Raw genomic sequence first — 16,287 nt, 5'->3', positions numbered from 1 at the left:
CAGGAAAGACAAAGGTTTTCTGTGGGCATAGTTGAGGGAATAAGGAATGGGACTCCTGTAAGACTGAAAGATAACGATCTTTCCTTCTGCTGCTGCATCCTCTAACTTCCTCTGTTGTGCAGTTCTCACCAAAACTCATGTTATGAAATTGAGAGGAAAAAAATCCTGTAGTCAAACATGTAATTTGAAGTATTTAGTTGCTTTAATAAACTGTTTGAGTCTGTAGATAATCTTTCAGAGGGATCAGCATTGGTAGAGAGCATAATCAGCTGTTTCCCCAACAGAGTAATGGCGTGTTCTCTTGGGTACCTATTATATACCCTCTTTACTCTGAGCCACATTCAATAAAAACACAGAAGTGGCTGAAAGGCAAAGAACAAGTGTTAAAGTTTTATAAAAACATACGCGATTTTTTTAAAGCTAAGAAGCCAAACTGACCTTCAGAGTGTTTTTCTGAAATGTCAGGCTCCTATGAATGCTCTGCTCATCGTAACTGTTTGTTTGAGAGGCGGGGATGGGCCTGTGTGAAGGAGTCATCCGCATGGGCTTTGCAAAAATTGCTGCGGCGAGGACAAAGTTTTAGTTCTAGGAATTTCATAAATATTTATTTTCTATGAATATACAGTTGCATCTTGCTGGAGTATTAATATTTATATTTTCTCTACTTTCACAGTTGTTTAAGAGTGAGAAGAATCAGGCATCCCAAGCCTGTCTGCTAAAGCAGGCAGCTAAATTTGAACCGCACAGTTTTATTTAATATCACCAAGGCGGGAGTATTTCGGCTGTTTCGGAGGGACGGTATTTAAAATAAAACGTTCTTTCACTTTGTAAAGCTCAGAGACGCGGAAATCTTTTCAGTTGCTGGGACAAAATCTGTCACTAGGAGAAAGGGAGGGCGGTGAGGCGGCCGGTTCCCGGGGCTCAGTCGGGGCCCGGCTGCCAGGAGCGGGGCTCCCAGGGTGGCGGCACCGCACCGCACCGCCCCGCACCGCCCCGCACCGCCGGGCAGGCCAGCGGCGGGTCCGGCACCTTCCCTCGCTCCTCAGCACAAGGGGCCGCCAAAGCCCAAAACCCCGGCGCGGGGCGACGCGGGGCCTGGCGAGCCGGCCGGGGCTGGGGCTCCGCACTGGGGTGCGCGCTTTGGGCTCGGTGGAGCTCGCGGTGCCCGCGGCCGCGGCTCCCCGCCCGCTGCAGCCCTCGAGGCCCGGCTCGCTTCCCAGCGCGGAGGGCGAGCGGCTGCCGCAGCCAGCCCGCCGGGCAGCCCGCCCCAGGGCAGGCAGGGGCTGCGAGCCGCCGGCCCGGCCGGGCCCGCGTCGCCATGGCGACGGTGCGGGGGTGCTGCCATGGCGGAGACGGAGGGCAGCGGCGGCGGTAAGGCCGGGCCGGGCCGGGCCGGGCCGGGGCCGGGGCCGGGGCCTCCCCTTTGCGGGGAGTGCGGGAGCGCGGCCAGGGGGCAGGGCCGCCGCGGGGCAGCGGTTGCGGGGGGCCCGCCCCACGGCAGCCTCCGGCGGTGGGAGGGGCGGCGGCCGGCGGGGTCTGCTCTGCAGGCGGAGCGCAGCGGCAGGTGGGGGTGTGTGCGGGGGTGTGTGCGGGTGCCGGTGCCTGCGTGCGTGTCTGTGCGTGTCTGGCTGCGCGTGTGTATCCGTGCGTGCACGCACACGCCCGTAGTTACGGGCAGGGACAGCTGCACCCCCGGCCCCTCCGCCCCGTTCCACGCCTCCGCCTCAGGCCTCCCCGGCGCTCCGTGTCCCGGGGCCGCCGCCAGCCGCCCGCCCGTGCGGCTGCGGGGCGGCCTCGGCGGGCACAGCCGGGCCCGGCTGCCCGCTCGTGGCAGGGGTGGCTGCCGGGGCCGCCGAACCCGCTGCTGGAGCCAGCTGGTCATCGCCCCTGGCAGGCGTTTCGGGGTATGTCAGGCCCTCTCTGCCAGGAAAAAGTAATCTGTGCTGCTGATAGCGCCGTGGCTTATTTTTAGAGGCAAGCCCGTTCTGCTTTGGGGAGCGTTGCCAGAAATTATATTTTGCAGGCTAAAGGTAATTCCTTCTTCAAGGATATTGAAGTATCATTTCAAGGAATCGGTATTTTCTGTACAATTCGTGACATCGTGTCTTCAAAAATCCGTTCTTTCCATAGGGGGGTGTGTGTTGTAATGATTTGCAAGTTCTGAACAATGCATTAAAAATAATCTAAATAATGTATTATTTCATTTTATTTAGAAAAAATATATTCCATAGAAAAGTTCTGTATAAATAGTTGCTGTGCATGGTGCTGAGTAAGTAATTAGATTTTGGTATCAAGTATTTCTAGCATGCATTTTGCAGTATAGATATTTTGCAGAAATGTAGAAATAAGACTGATGTAACTTCAGTGAGGACTGTTGTAAAAGTAGTATTTTTTATATTGTTTTTAATTTTTGTTTAATCTTGTGAAAGCATATTTTTTGCATCTTTCCAGTTCTGCAAATGAAGCTGAGGCACAGTGTTGGCAGAAGTAGAATGGTATGGCAGAATAACAGCCTAGAACCATCTGAGAAAAGGGAATCTGATGTTCTGGCAGGAGAACAGTAATATGGGGAAGTTCTGGCTCCATGTATTTTGGGCTTACATGTGTACACTGTTGAGATTTTGCACCATTTTGTCAATCCACAAGCAGAAACTCTTGTAGAAGGAAGGGCATGGGATTTTGATTGCTTGATTAATGGCATTTAATGCCGTTTTTCTAGTTTCAAAATGAAAATACTAAAGAAACTAAAGAAAGACTCTCTTGGTTTTAGTTTAGGTGTTTTGTTTTTTTTTTTTACACTTAATGTTTTAACATCCTGTAAAACACTATTCCCGATAGTGTATCAGATGTCATCTTCTAGGGCAAGAATTGGGCTGTTACCCTAAATGACCTTGACCCATAAACTCAGTTTCTGGCCCTGCCAGACTTCCTGAGGGTTCATGGAAAATGACATACTGGACTTTGGTTTCCTATCTGTGGAATGAAGACAATAACCTGTATCAAATGGACAAGGCATCTGACTTACCTTCTGTCACTCATGAGAATCGTAGTTTGTTATTAGGCAAACCATATAGGGCTTAGTGCCCTATAAAGGTGTCTCATTATTATAAATTTGGTTGAGGTAGGCTAAGGGTGTCATTAAACTGCAGAAGCAATTCCTTAAGAATAAGTTGCTTACACCCATTTCAGAGTTGCTATTATACTTCTAGAAGAAAGCAGTTAGAGAGTTAGTTAGGATTCCCTGATTCCAGATTCATGCATTGATCATGTTTTTTTCCAATAAGCATGCCACATCTATGCAAACTGTAACTTTATTATGTTTCAAAAAGAACAGTAACATTAGGTGTATTCTCAAATAATTAGTCTTTAGGGTATTCCTCTTGGTTCTTTGTGGGTCTGCAGTTCCACCAGCTTTCATGGTAAAGGGTTCCCTTAGGTCCTATTATTTTCAAGTTGTATCTTCTTCAAAATTAAAATGCCTGCTTAAATCACAGAATTGTCAGGGTTGGAAAAGACCTCTAAGATGACCTAGTCCAACCGTCCACCTGGGAGAAGGGAAGGGAACAACACAACCCTCTAAAGTAAACAAACAACAACAACAAAAAAGCCCCACAACCACACACCCCACAAAACAAACAGCACACAACCCACAAAAGACCCACTATGCCCACTAGAGCATGCCCTGAATTGCCACATCTACATGTTTCTTCAATACCTCCAGGGATGGTGACTCCACCTCCCTGAGAAGTCTGTTCCAGTGCTCGACTATCACTTCAGTAAAGAAAATTTTCCTAATATCTCCTCTAAACCTCCCCTGCCACAACTTCAGGCCCTTTTCTCTAGTCCTATCATTATTCACTTGGGAGAAGAGGCCAATGCCCCCCTCACTACAGCCTCCATCTGGGTAGCTCTAGAGAGCAGTGAGGTCTCCCCTCAGCCTCCTCTTTTCTAAACTAAGCAATCCCAGTTCCCTCAGCCTCTCCTTATAGGACTTGTTCTCTAAACCTTTTGCCAGCTTGGTAGCTCTTATCTGGACACGCTCCAACAACTCAATGTCTTTGCTATAGTGAGGGGCCCAGAACTGACCACAGTACTTGAGGTGTGGCCTCACCAGTGCTGAGCACAGGCATGATCACTTCCCTACTCTTGCTGGCCACACTATTCCTGATGCAGGCCAGGATGCTATTGGCCTTCTTGGCCACCTGGGCACACTGCTGGCTCATGTTAAGTCAGCTGTCACCTAGCACCCCCAGGTCCTTTTCTGCTGGGCAGCTTTCCATCCATTCATCCTGAAGACTGTAGCATTGCATGGGGTTCATGTGACTGAAGTGCAGGACCTGGCACTTGGTCTTATTGAACCTCATATAATTGGCCTTGGCCCATTGATCCAGCCTATCAAGGTCCCTCTGTAGAGCCTTCCTACCCTCAAGCAGATCAACACTCCTGTCCAATTTGGTGTCATCTGCAAACTTGCTGAGGAAACACTCAATCCCCCATCTAGATCATTAATAAAGACATTGAACAAGACTGGTTCCCAAATGGAGCCCTGGGAGACACCACTGGTGACTGGCCACCAACTGGTTCCAACCCCATTCACTACAACTCTCTAGGCTCAGCCAGACAGCCAGATTTTTACCCAGCAAAGAGTGCACCTCTGTGCAATATGCTGCCAGCTTCTCTAGCAGGATGTTGTGAGAGAAAGTGTCAAAGACTTCACTGAAGTCTAAATAGACAACATCCAAAGCCCCTCCCTCATCCACCAGGCAGATCACCTGATCACAGAAGGAGATCAGGTTTGTCAGGCAGAACCTGCCCTTCCTGAACCTGTGCTGGCTGCTGGCTGGGCTTGATCCCCTGGCTATCCTGCACTTGCCACGTGAGTGCACTCAAGATGAACCTCTCCATGATTTTTTCCTGGTCAGACTGACAGGCCTGTAGTTCCCCAGGTCCTTTTTCGGACACTTCTTGTAGATGGGTGTCACATTGGCAAGACTTCAGTCATTCGGGACTTCCAAATGTTTTACATATGTATACAATATATGTAGGGAAAAATGATGAAAGGCTAAATCCTGCAACCGCTTGTATCTCATGTTACTCACATGAATATTACCCTCTAACGTAAACAATTCTTGTGAATAAAATCTTGTATGTGCCTAAGTGTTAATGGGATCATGCCCACACTATCTGAAGCTGTATGTTTTATGTATCAATTTATATACCTACATTTGTGCTTTCAACATTGTTTAATGTTTTTCCTTCATACCTGTCTAATTGTGCTAGACTGCTTGCTTAATCTTTCTCTTCTGCATATTTGTCAATATCTTCCCTCCTATAATTTCGTTCCTTTTCCTTTTTCTGCTACATAATTCAGTCTGTCTGTTCTTCCATTTGCTCTCAGATACTTTCTTTGTAATTTGACATAACATGTCAGGTTTTCTAAGTTTTAATATCTCTGATCTCAATACTGATGTTGCTAGAACCTGAAAGTAAAATGTCAGACAGATAGTGCCTGAAGTAGATCTAGACAGAAGACGACATATTTTTCTCCAACTGGGATTTAAGAAATCACATGAAAGTACATAAAGGAGAGGATGCTCAGTGCTCCTGTATCATTATGGTCATGTTATGTAATTGATCAGTATTAGAGTTTTTCTAAGACCCATGTTCTCTGTGCCAGTTAGCGTATATTTAAAATGCAATTAATAAGTAATGAATTTTAATCCAAAATGAAGTATATTAAATAGTCTGAGCTCCTGTTTCACTCACTTAGGCCCATATGAAGCCAAATAACTAGTTATGGATAAAGGATGTCCTCCAGAAAGATACCTGGTTCTTATGCAAAGACGTGCACAGAGATGGGGAACTACCATTTTGCAATGGTGGTTTTCACTGGTAAAGGATTAGTAGTTGTTTCGGGTAGTTTGAGTTACAGCTGCAGTATGTCATCAGGCCTCACAGATCCTCTTCCCCACTTACAAAACAGTCATGTGGAGGCCGTTAGTGGAGATGGGAAAGATTTTTCACCCTGATTTTAGTGCCTTCTGTAAATACAGTAACAGTGTGTCAATCATATATGTATCTGCTCTTTAGATGCCCTGGTTTGCTGCCTGGCATGCTGGTGAACTTAAGTTTGGTAAGGACTAGCTAACATATCCTTCTTAACTACTACCTTCTTGGAAAGAAGCAGTATTGCCCCTGCTTCATCTGCCCTGCCAAATCCTCCTGTTTCTGGAGGCCGGATCTAAACCTTTCCACTCTGGGTCACCTGCTCTACCTGGATACTAGATATCTGCTAGAGATACTGGAAATTTGCTACTGCTGCTTGTTCTGTTTTAATATAGTTGCAAGTCCAAGCAGAGAGAGCCTGGTATCTGCCATGAGCCCTATAGACAGTCGTAACCATTAATTCCACTCAGAGCACACTTAATTAACATGAGAGTTTCAAACCTGACACAGAAAAGCACTTTAACTATGGCTTTGGGGAATCCTGCTGAATGGGATGATATGATGCACATGACACTTAAGCACATGAGTACATTTAAGGGTCTTGCTATATTGAGGATTTTAAAATGTAATTTTTAGGCTTTCACAAGTAAGCATCAGCATTTGAAAGGTACAAAAGCTATGGATTAAACACTCACAATAAATCTTCAGGCTAAAGTAGTCCATCAGACAAATTATCTCTAATTTTAAAAGTGGCAGTGTTTCATTTATGGAACAAAATGCAAAATTAGGATGAGTTATTAAAAATAAGTAGCTTTCACAGGGCTCAAGCAAGCGATATTTCAGCTCTAGAAAGAAATCTGAATATACAAGTTCACTTAGGAAATCAGTGTGCAGTTTTATCACCGTGGAATTTACAGATGAACACTATGAATATTTTTATATCCTCATTGGCATTGCTGTGAGAAATTACATGAGGATAAAAGTTTATAGTTTTTGTTAGACTGTAATGCAGTTTAACATGCACCTTGACATCAATCTGAGTTATGTTTTAATATTTGTACTTATTTGAGAATGGAACAAAAAATAAATAATATCAATCTCTCATGAACAAGCACAGGCTATAGATTCAATCCTCTTGGCTACACTCCTGCAGTACAAGTTGATCTCAAATGGATGTAGAGTAGGTAATTGCAGATTGACAGGTTTCTTGTTTCCATGGTGCATAAGATGGCAGAAAATTTTCAGTTTGGCACTACTTCTGGCTGACTTACTGAATAAAGAATTGGCTGGTGTGCAGAAAGGCTTTAAACTTTTTTTGTCTTTTAAACAATGCAAACCAGCAGATATGCAGTGCTGACAGGGAGCTTGAGAACTCCCACAAATTATCTTTCCAACAATAGTTAGCATGTTATTAAGAATTTCCATGTCTACATACTAATTATTCTAAGATCTGAAAGGCTGGGTTGTGGGGTTTTTTTTTGCAGTTCAGGAGTACCCTTATTTTATGTGAACAGATACCATTTAGTTGCTATTGGCAATGAAATGTGATGGCCTTAGGGTTGTGTAAGGGAAATGGTCTTTTGGGTAACAGAGGTCTGACATTAACCTGTTGTGCTCAACAGTGGCCTTAGCCACCAGGTTGAAGATGGCCATGGAAATGGGGGTGCTGGTCACACCCCTGCTTTGCCCTGGCCAAATCCTGCCATGGGGTCCGGCTGCTGCTCTTTCTGCCATGAGGGTATGATTGAGGTGGGGGACAGAAGATGAAAATAGCTCCTATGCATCCTGCATGGTATCCTGAGGGGAGAAGTAGCAGCAGCAGTGAGTCCCAGCCCAGCTTATGTGGAGGTGGGCCTTGTGCCAGGTGCAGCAGCGGCATCAGGAAGGGCACAGGACAGTCAGGGATGGGGCTTGGGATGCTGCAGAAGGTGGCCAGAGAAGGGGAGCTCCGTGCATGGTGCTCACATGTACCTGGTGCAGGGGTAAAAGCTATTGGCATAGTAGGGGGCAGGAGGTTCCAAAACCTACCTCTGGACTCCATGGCTTTTGAGATTGTATTACCTGCTACCTGACAGGTTTCAGGAGATATTTTTTATAAATGGTCTTTCATTGTGAATGTCCATCTTTAAGACAATACAGACTCCCAAGTTTTTGGAAATGTGTCATCGTTGCTGTTCAGTGTTAGATATGGGTAGTATGTGAAAGCCTCATGGATGAAAGGTTGGAAGGCATTTCCTTGTGTCCAGCTTGGGACTGTATACAACCATAACTTTCAAAAGCATACTGAGCTCCATCTTCAAAATTATAAGGATTATTTTGTTGCTGTTGGAAGGTCACAGGAAGTTCTGGACCATTTCTGCTGATGGTCAGGTTGAAAATTAGACACAAATTCTGAAATTTCTCTGTGAACAGCTTGTATCCTTTTTTTGTTTCCTGTTCGTCAACTTTCTTCTGTAGCTTAGCCTACCTCAGATGGTTATAAACATAAGTCTTATTTCCCATTGATTATAAATGTAAATGTCTTAAATTTGTCAGCTGAAATGCTGTTCAAATTCAGAATATTACTCTTAGGTGAACAAAAAGAAACTTGGAGGTTCACATTCATTCACTGTATGTGAAGAAAGTGATTTAACACTGTAAGTGATACTTTAAAGACAACTCCTTGAAATACAAGCAGCTGCAGTTTGTAATCTCTTGCCATTTTGTTTCACTGTAACAGTTTTCCTTGGTTGGTCGGAGCCCTCATGCCAGAGTACTGCAGATAGAACTGCAACCAATCTAGAAACTGTATTTTTTTTAACCCATTTGAGACCTTGTCAGGCAAACTGGCGAGCTTCTGGATGTTACATAATAACAGCCTGTGTTAAAAGTCATACTTAGACCCCTCATTCTCCCATTGTCTTTTAAAAAATAGTTCTGACAAAGGAAGAAAGTTTACAAACTGCTGTATTCTACCAGCACTGCTGTGGTTAAACTTTAGAACGGCTTCTGTTTAAAATAAATGAATTCTAAGAGCACTAATATCAACTTGGTTGCGATCCCTGGTTCCCTACCACTTGAGCAATCAATCAGCTCGTAGGCATGTTCAATTTATGAGATGTTCGGTGCTGCCACACGTGCAATCAGGTGTACATGAACGCTGTTGGTGACAAATTATAGAGTGCCCTGTTGGAGCCACCTCAGCTCATTGGCAAACTGAGCTGCTGCTGTGGGGCACGCAGCAGCATGTGCAGTGCTACTCATTGGTGGAACTCAGTGTGGAGCTTATGTGTTATAGGCTGTGAGTGTCAAAGTTGTCCTCTGTGGCTCTGCCATCTGCTTCTGGGGCCTGCACTGTGGAGAGTCCAGGAAAAATGGAGACAAATGCCTCCTGCAACCACACAGCATAGCAGCAGAGGTTGTGTTCTGCTGGTGTTGCAGCCTGTGTAAGCTCTTCCTTTTCAGCAGCAACTGAAGGTATAGCAAGACTCAGCATCAGCAGGAGAGCTATATATCCTTGCAGGGCAGTTTGCTGTTGGTAATAAAAGAGAATATAAGTATGGGCTAGACATATCTCTTTTGTTATATCTCAGGTGTGGCTGAGATGAAAGATACAGAAGGAATTGCAGCAGTGGAGATTACTGGTTTTGCCAGCTCTGAGCTGCAACAGGAGTGTTGACTGGTACAACTGCCAGAGTTGGGGTTTCAGGGATGTGCAAGACATCCCTAATGGAGATTCATGCTGAGTTTATCTCTGTCTTATGAAAAGGAAGACTTTGTGAAGCTGGTTTTGACTTTAAAAAAGTGTCACTGGTCTTTTTTGCAGGTTAACAAACGTCAAGCTCTGGCATTTCTTCCACTTTACTTTAGGAAGAATAACATCATGCCTTGCCTCAAGAGAAGTTGTTAATTATATATTATTTGTGAATCACAGGTGTACAGGAGGCAGTCCAGATCCCATAGATGGGATGTCCTTACTTTCTTTGGATGACTGTGGTCATGTTTCCACATCCTTTGCTCAGGAGAGAAGATCTTTATACCAGAAGGAAATTATTTTCCTCCATCTTTCTGCAAGTTACTGTGACAAAGCATGTTGTTTCACTGCTCTCAGTGTTGGTTGCATGCAAATGACAAGGATTTGTCAGCTTGTCTGTGGATACCAGCTAGCAGAAGGAGAGCTTTGCTGCCAGAGCTGAACCTGTGCAGATGATTAGGGTGAGTGATACTACTCAGAGCTTGCTGCTTTGGCTGCTGAAGCCCTGGGCTTCAGGAAGTCGGACTCAGCTACCACTTGAGTAGCTGCAAAATGATGATGTGCTTGGCTGGCTGAAATCTTGGTCATAATTGAGATCTGTTAAGTCCAATTTGGATACATGCTTCTTCTTCCTGAGAGTCCTCCTTGCATGCTGCTTCCAAAGTCATAATCTGCAACAGTTGTGAGGCCTGTGGAACTAAAGCAGCATGGCTATGGCCACCTGCTTGGGAAGACAGTGAGGGCCAAAGCCTGAGAGCTGTAGTTGAACATTTTGTGCTGTGTCCTGATTGTTGCTCTAAAAGTGTTACAGCTACTCCTGACATAAAATGTTTGACAGCCTAGCAAGTGAAAATGCATGTAGTTACCATCCATGTCCTGTAAGGCCACTGTAACTGTCCCATTGAAGAGTCTTGAGGCCCGTCTCATCCAACCCTTCCCTCCAAGAACTGCAAAAAGGCAAAATAGGTATGAGAAAAAAAAAAAAAAGTTTCAACACATGACAAAACATTAGGGGGAAAGAAACCAACAGTCAACAACACCCCACCCCCAGCTTTTCTGAAAGGACTCTGCAAGAATAAAAGCATGAAATGTGGGCAGATTTGTGTGAAAGCTGGGAAGAGAGAAACCACTATGGTCAGGGTAGGTACTGTTGTATTTTGAAAGATGCTCAGGAGAAATCCCAAGCATTTCTGCTCTAAGTAACGATGACTCCAGGTTCTTTCAGGCTCTCTACTTTTTATCTGAGGTTTGGGCATACACAGGGCATACCCTGCATGAATTCCTTCTGTTTCCCAGTGCTATGTATTCTTCAGAGGACCTGGGCAATAAGCTCTATGTTACCATTCACAGCATGATCCTGAAGTATTTCATATGTGGGTGACAGTGAGGTAGGATACAAGGAGTAAGGTGCTTAAGAAGGTCAGGTAAGGGCATTAGCTCTCACTATTGACTGTTTCAGAGCTCAGAGAGGCTTTATATTTAGGGTGATAAAAATCTGTCAGCTGTGGCTGTAGAAAAAGGTGCAGAACAGAACACAGCAGGTCATTTTCACTGAGCACTATCTGCAGTATCCCTGTGGCTAGGTGGACCTGTACCCAGTCCTAGGGTCAGCAGCAGCAGAACAGTAAGTTGGAGCTGAAGGAGGGATGAATGCGAAGTATTTGCTTCTGCATTTCCCTGCTACTTGCAGGTAGTAATCCTCCCTCACAGTCTTGTTCTGGTTGGTCAAAAGAGAGAGCAGAAACCTGCCTGTGATATTGTGCATGTGGGAATCTTAACTTGCATTGCCATTTCCTGATGGAAGGGCTTCTACCTACTGCCAGCAGAGAGGCAGGAGATGACAGCCTCCACTGACCTTTTTTCCTTGCAGATATGAAAGAAATACTGTAGCATGGCTTACAAATTACTCACTAGAAAATTTCAGAATGTCTTGCTATTTTAACCTGAATTAGGTCAACTCGTGGTTTCTTTCCTGACTTCTTTTTTTTTTCTGGGTGTGCTACTAGGTCCAGAACACTTAATCAGCAGGAGAATACAGTGCTGTAGACAAGTCCTGGCCACAGCCTGCACTCTTGCATTTCCAAGGTCTGAACTAGCCCATCTCAGCTAGGTGCTGCTATGGGCACTGCGTGGGCTTGCAGCAGATCAGGAATCCCTGCTAAAGCCTCTCTTGTCTTGATTGCTTTGACCCGGAACACAATGCTTAATACATCCCACATGCATGGTCATACCAACCAGCCAGCCACTGCACCTCCATTATCTCTTCTTTGGAAGTCTCAGAAAAAATCACAAAAACAGAATTCATCACTCTTCAAACCTTAGCTAGTGCAGAGGTTTGAGAAAATTGAACTCTAGCTGAGTATAGCTGGTTAGCATACCCCAATCATCTCCCAGGATTGTGGGCTGCTCTGCTGGTGCTTATGAAGACTGGTGCTTCATTATATATAGATATATATGTAGGTATAGCATGTCTGCCCATACTGTGTGCAGTAAAAATGGCAATAGTATATTTTATTGAGCCTTTTCTGAGATGCATGAAGAACTGTCAACTGACATAGACTGGTATATACCCGTGTTGCATCACTCGAACTAACTGCCTAGTAGGAATGGAGTTTTCCCTAGCAAACTGTGTAATTGTAGCATCCTTCCCTCATATATCCCAGGATTGTGTATACTTAGCTAGTTGTCACCAACAAGCTGCTCAAGAACTCTTTGAAAATCAAGGAGGAAGGATTTTCTTGCCTGTAGGGTAGGTGAGAGTAATCACCCCCTTTCTTTTCCTGAAAAATCTAATAATCTGGAGCTGGATCTAGAGACTGCCAAGGACACAGGTGCACATGGCACCTGTAGAGGTGCAAAGGTTATGATGACAAAAACACAAAGTTGGGAAAGGACATTCAGCAGAGTAGAGTGATGCTGTCCCAGAGGCAACAGTGCAAGGTGAGCAGAGTTGGCTGGCAGTGTCAGCCACCTCCACCTGTGTGCCTGCGTGCAAAGGAGCTCAGCCAGGTAATAGGAGAGGCAGAGTTGTCTCCCTTACCACACCCTCAGCATGTGCGGATGCTTTTTTTTTCAATAATACCAGACTTCCATATGCCTTCCCCACCAGCAAACCTGCCACATGTCCAGGCCTGAAGAGCACTTAGGGGAGTTTTACAGTCTGTAAGAAGCACAGCATAGCATTAGCAGGATTCCTGCTGGCAGGCAGTCCCATTCAGTCACTTGTAACATTCAACATTCCCTGCACCTCTTCCCTCCACTTGCAAGTTCTGCTTCGTTATAGTTTCAGTAAGTTTAGAGTAAGTTAGCTTTGCATCCTTTCCAGGGATTTCCAGAAAGAATTTGGTAGAACCAAATAAATAAATCAATATCTCTGTTCTGGAAGCCTGGGCACAGGGAGGCTATGATGCAGAAAGTAGTGGCTTGTTGGTCCCCTCTAGCATATTGACAATTCTGTGTTATAGCAAGCATCTGTCAAGGATTTTGCAGAGGTAGCAAGGGTATTTCTCATAATTTGCCCTTCTCTGTTCCCATAGGCCAACGCATTATCTGCAGCAAGCCCAGGCAGTGGTTGTAATTCCACTGGGGCTTCACTCTGACATACTTTGCCATCTGCATCCCCCAGCTTTAAATGCAAACTCTGGACAGAGCAAACAAACAGGGGATGTGAGAGTCAGGTTTAACGCAGCAGCTCTTTAGGCTGTTATATCATTAAGAATCAGGGCAGAAAGGTATGAGTTATCACATACTGAGGATACAGACTGATTTCTGTGGACTGGCGTGGGAGCTGTTTGCCTGGCACAGACCAGGCAAAATAATGACATATTGCAAGATCAACCAGAAGTGACAGCATTAAATTGGGTTTGATGACCTACAAGAATGTCTACCATGAGGGAAAGAAATATTTTTTCCATTGGTGAAGAACCATACTTGATCCAGAAGTGAAGGCAGTAGACAAGATGGACTATGATTCCATCACCTCTGGGGAAAGTTAACCGGGACAAAAACTTTGTGAATGGTGGATATTCCTTTTCAAATCAATGACATTTTAAAACAAACTGGTTTTGGGAGGCAATGTGAGCTATGGATATTCTAGGTGATGAAAGACACTGACTTCTTAGGGCTTCTTTTCCAGCTCAACATGGCATCCTCCGTGGCCTGTTTTGTTCTATGCTATAGTGTCACTTAGACTAAGAATTTTATGAGCAGCTAGAAGCTTGACTGCTTATCAAGGCACCAATAGTTTCTATACTTACTTTGTTTCTCAACAAGTGAATTAGTTTGTTAAAAGCCCCATTAGTCTGGTTAGTTTTGGTTCCCACATGTATTAAAACTTTGGAATCTATTGTAGCTTTGGATGCCATGGCACTTCAAATACCATCTACTGAACAATTAAAACCTAGAATACTATTCAGGATATCTTGTTTCATCAGGTAAAGTTATTGGCAACTTGTAGCTCCATTAGTTGCCACCAATTAACTATCACAAACTGGATATATATTTTGCATATTGGTATATTATCACTTTTTTCAACTTTGAGGTTGAAATGCACAGCCTTTATATTTTTATTATTTTTTTAAGTCTTTAATTGATTTGTCCATTTCTAAATGCAATAACCAAAATATTTCCATTGTGGTTGATCTGAGATCTTTATTATTATTATTATTATTATTATTATTATTATTATTATTATTATTATTATTATTATTATTATTATCATTCTATAAAACAGTCTCTTTTCCATAGCCAAGCTGTAGTCAAGATAGTACTTCATTTTTTACATCACTTTATTAAATATTTGCCTTAAGTAACTGGAAGAGGGAGATTTAGGTTAGACATTAGGAGGAAATTCTTTAGTGTGAGGGTGGTGAGACACTGGAACAGGTTGCCCAGGGAAGCTGTGGATGCCCCATCCCTGGAAGTGTTCAAGGACAGGTTGGATGAGGCTCTGAGCAACCTGGTCTAGTGGGAAGTGTCCCTGCCCATGCAGGGGGGTTGGAACTAGATGATCTTTAAGGTCACTTCCAAGCCAAGCAGTTTTATGATTCCATGATTTGGCCCATGTTACAATTGTCTTATGTAGAGAAGACAAAAAGGAAAAATTGTGTTTAATATTTTTCTGTCAGAATTTGAAGTAGCTTTTGCAGTTAACTTTGCTGCAGCCTTTGTCAAACTGACAGCCTGTATTTTATTATCAGACATCAAATTAATTATTTGAGTTTTCTAGAACCCCATTTGCTGCTCATTATTTTGTCCTCAAGGTTGTTCACGCCAGGTGCCATGGGGCTGTGCAAAAATTGTTCTGATTGTTTCACTCTGAGAGCTCTATTCTGTGTATCTATTTTTAATTATGGTCCCTTTATTTTTATTCACTATTAATTTTCCACAAGGCAGTTACTGTGATGGAAACAACCAGGTAATTCTTCAGCTCTCACATGAACTACCATTAGGAAAAGAGGTATGACAATGGAGTGAGGTTATGCTCTTGTCCCAAGGTTGATTGCATTCACAATGATGAGTGTAGGGTTTTGGTTTTGTTGATTGATATTGATGATAGGATTTGCTTGTTTATGTAGATACCACACGGTGTATGCTGTGACAAACATAAACAATAGGGAGCAATGATATGGCTAGTTCTTAACAATTCAAAATAACATGAAAGAAAAAGCTGTTGCTGTTCTTGAGACTTTGTTTTTGCTTCTTTGAGAATGCTTGAAAGTGACCTCTGCAGAAACCAGTTGCATTTTTTTTATTCTTCTCAGGAAACAGACTAAAATTCGCTTTGCCTAAGCATCATCTGTGATAACATGGGATGCATCTTATCCAGGAGAGAAAGCATTATCCCTTTGCTGAATCTGCAGGCCATAGCTTGGATCCCCAAACTGGAGCAGGAACCGCTGTCAGTGATTAACTCAGCCTGTTCATTTCTTGCGAACTGGTATATACCCAATTTCTTGAATCTTTTATTACTTCATTCAATCTGAATGGCTAAACTCAGGTGACACATTTCCCATTGGTGCCATCAGTACTTTGTGTCAACTTGTTTTCTTCAGATTGCAGTTCAGGAATGGGTTTATCCCTTCTTTGGAGGAATCAAGCTACTTTAGAAACCTCTTGTTTTTCTTATAAATCTGCTTGATTTGTCTTTCTAGATGAAGACTCTTAATTGAGCACATATCTTAAATTATTTCATTATGTATCACAAGATACAAAGAAATAACATTTTATATTCCACAAACTTATAGCTTAATCATAATGTTCCTTTCTTTTCTGGTATCTAATATATTAATATCATACATACTGTAGAAGGTACAGGGTAGACAAGAAGATATTTATCTTGCTTCAATATTTTTAGAGCATGGCATACAATTACTGTTTCAGCATATCAGGCTGGCTGTACATTAAGCTTCCTCTGGAATTAAGAAGTCGCTAGAAAAAATCTAATGTATGCCTTTTCTTCTACAGAGCAGAAAGGTCTTGCCAATAAGTCACATTCAAATGGCCTCAAGATTGTTTTCTCCTAGTCTTCCTTTTCATCAGCAATTTCCTTAAAATATAATTAGTTGGGTGTTGTAAGATTTTATTTTTTGAAGTGGAGCAACGTTTCT

General features: G+C 43.5%; 1 protein-coding gene across 1 annotated transcript in view; it reads left to right on the top strand.

Annotated features, from left to right (window-relative positions):
* The first annotated feature begins 1,104 nt into the window (after positions 1-1,104).
* The window catches only part of EFCAB2 (EF-hand calcium binding domain 2), a 33,567-nt gene continuing 18,384 nt past the window's right edge, over positions 1,105-16,287 (top strand). The window contains exon 1 of the mRNA XM_051615191.1: positions 1,105-1,371. Within this exon, the coding sequence (XP_051471151.1) occupies positions 1,344-1,371 (28 nt within the window). The 5' untranslated portion in view covers positions 1,105-1,343. The remainder of the gene's footprint in view (positions 1,372-16,287) is intronic.

The sequence above is a fragment of the Apus apus genome, chromosome 3 (assembly GCF_020740795.1).
Source record: "Apus apus isolate bApuApu2 chromosome 3, bApuApu2.pri.cur, whole genome shotgun sequence".
Lineage (NCBI taxonomy): Eukaryota > Metazoa > Chordata > Aves > Apodiformes > Apodidae > Apus > Apus apus.
The sequence above is the reverse complement of the archived record's forward strand: the minus strand, read 5'-3'. Positions and strand labels throughout refer to the sequence as shown.